The sequence below is a fragment of the Arachis stenosperma genome, chromosome 10, assembly GCF_014773155.1.
Source record: "Arachis stenosperma cultivar V10309 chromosome 10, arast.V10309.gnm1.PFL2, whole genome shotgun sequence".
NCBI lineage: Eukaryota > Viridiplantae > Streptophyta > Magnoliopsida > Fabales > Fabaceae > Arachis > Arachis stenosperma.
In genome coordinates this window covers 48,892,410-48,893,915 of record NC_080386.1, presented here as the reverse complement: position 1 = coordinate 48,893,915, position 1,506 = coordinate 48,892,410, and the positions used below count along the sequence as shown (strand labels likewise).

General features: G+C 43.4%; 1 protein-coding gene across 1 annotated transcript; it reads right to left on the bottom strand.

Moving 5' to 3' along the window:
• Positions 1-508: 508 nt before the first annotated feature.
• On the bottom strand, positions 509-1,102 carry LOC130957055 (uncharacterized). The gene has a single exon (XM_057883955.1). It carries the CDS (start codon positions 1,100-1,102, stop codon positions 509-511), a length of 594 nt encoding a protein of 197 aa, XP_057739938.1.
• Positions 1,103-1,506: the final 404 nt, after the last annotated feature.

Genomic DNA, 1,506 nt, shown 5'->3' with positions numbered 1-1,506 from the left:
TGAATGTAGAGATTCTTTATAGGTGTTTGTCAAAGTTGATTTAGAATCCATGAACTCTGCTTTATTAACTGCTATTAAAGATTAAAAGGAAAGGGTATAGAACATGGGTTGCCTCCCATGAAGCGCTTCTTTAGCGTCATTAGCTTGACATTTGGCCTTTGTCAGGGTGGTTGGTATTGTTTCAAATCTTTCCCTCTCGTAGTGAATCTATTTCCATTGGCTTTGTTGAGAAGCTCCACATGTTCTAAGGACAAAATTTTGCTGATGGTGTACACTTGAGGTAGCTGAGATGGGATAGTGGGGAGATGAGGTGGGATAGGTGGAAGATAAGCAGAGACCACTTCATCTCCCGGAGAGAAACCCTCTGTAGGAATCTTCTTGTTCCTCCATCCCCTTGGGGCCTTCTTCTTTGTTTCCCTTGATATTACCTTGCTCCTTGTGGTTCCTTCCTTCAGGAAAGTTTTGTTGCTTGTCTCATATGACTCTGGTGAGTCTAGCTCCTCTTGGGTCACACTTGGCTATTGTTCTTCTTACTACATTGCTTGTTAATCATAGGAGTTCTTAGGTGTGGTGCTTGTGCTCCCTTTATTATCTCTTCCATCAGCTCCTCATTGTGCTCTTCCTTTGACTTTTCGTTATCATGATCTGCTTCTTGTGAGGGTTTGAATACGTTGAAGGTGAGCTGTTCATCGTGTATCCTCAATACTAGCTCTCCTCGCTCCACATCTATAAGCGCCCTAGCTGTGGCTAAGAATGGCCTCCCTATGATGATAGGATGGATGTGATTTTCTTCCATCTCCAAGATAACAAAGTCTGTGGGGAGGAAGTAGTTTCCAACCTTCACTAACATGTTTTCAACAACTCCTATCACTTGTTTTTGAGTTTTGTCAGCCAGTTTGATGATTACGTCTGTGGGTGTTAGCTTATTGATTTGAAGCCTTTTCATGAGAGACAGAGGCATCAAGTTGATACTTGCTCCCAGGTCACAGAGCCCCTTATCAATCATTGTCTCTCCTATAGCACAGGGAATGTGAAAATTCCCTGGATTCTTCTTTTTTGTAGGTGGCTCTGTTTGAATGAGAGCACTGCACTCCCTGTTCATCACTATTGTTTACCCACCCTTCAGTAAACTCTTTTTGGCCAGCAGCTCCTTTATGTACTTGATGTAAGAGGGCATCTGCTGGAGGGCCTTAATGAATGGTATATTTACATCAAGAGATGCGAACATGTCGAGGAACCTTGAATACATTCTCCTTGCTACACCACCTTTGAGCCTTTGGGGAAAGGGTGCATATGGGTTCAGGGTCTCCCCTTTCTTTAGCTCCTCCTTGTGTGTGGGATGGGGTGTGTGGTTTCTCTCTTCATGCTTTTCCGTTGGATTGTCTTGGAGGTGTTCTGTTTGTGTGTGCACTTCCTCCACACTCCTCTCATCACTTATAGTGATCATCTTGCATTCTTCCCACCTTACTTTCTTTGTTTCTCCTCTTGGATTCTTTTCTGTGTCAC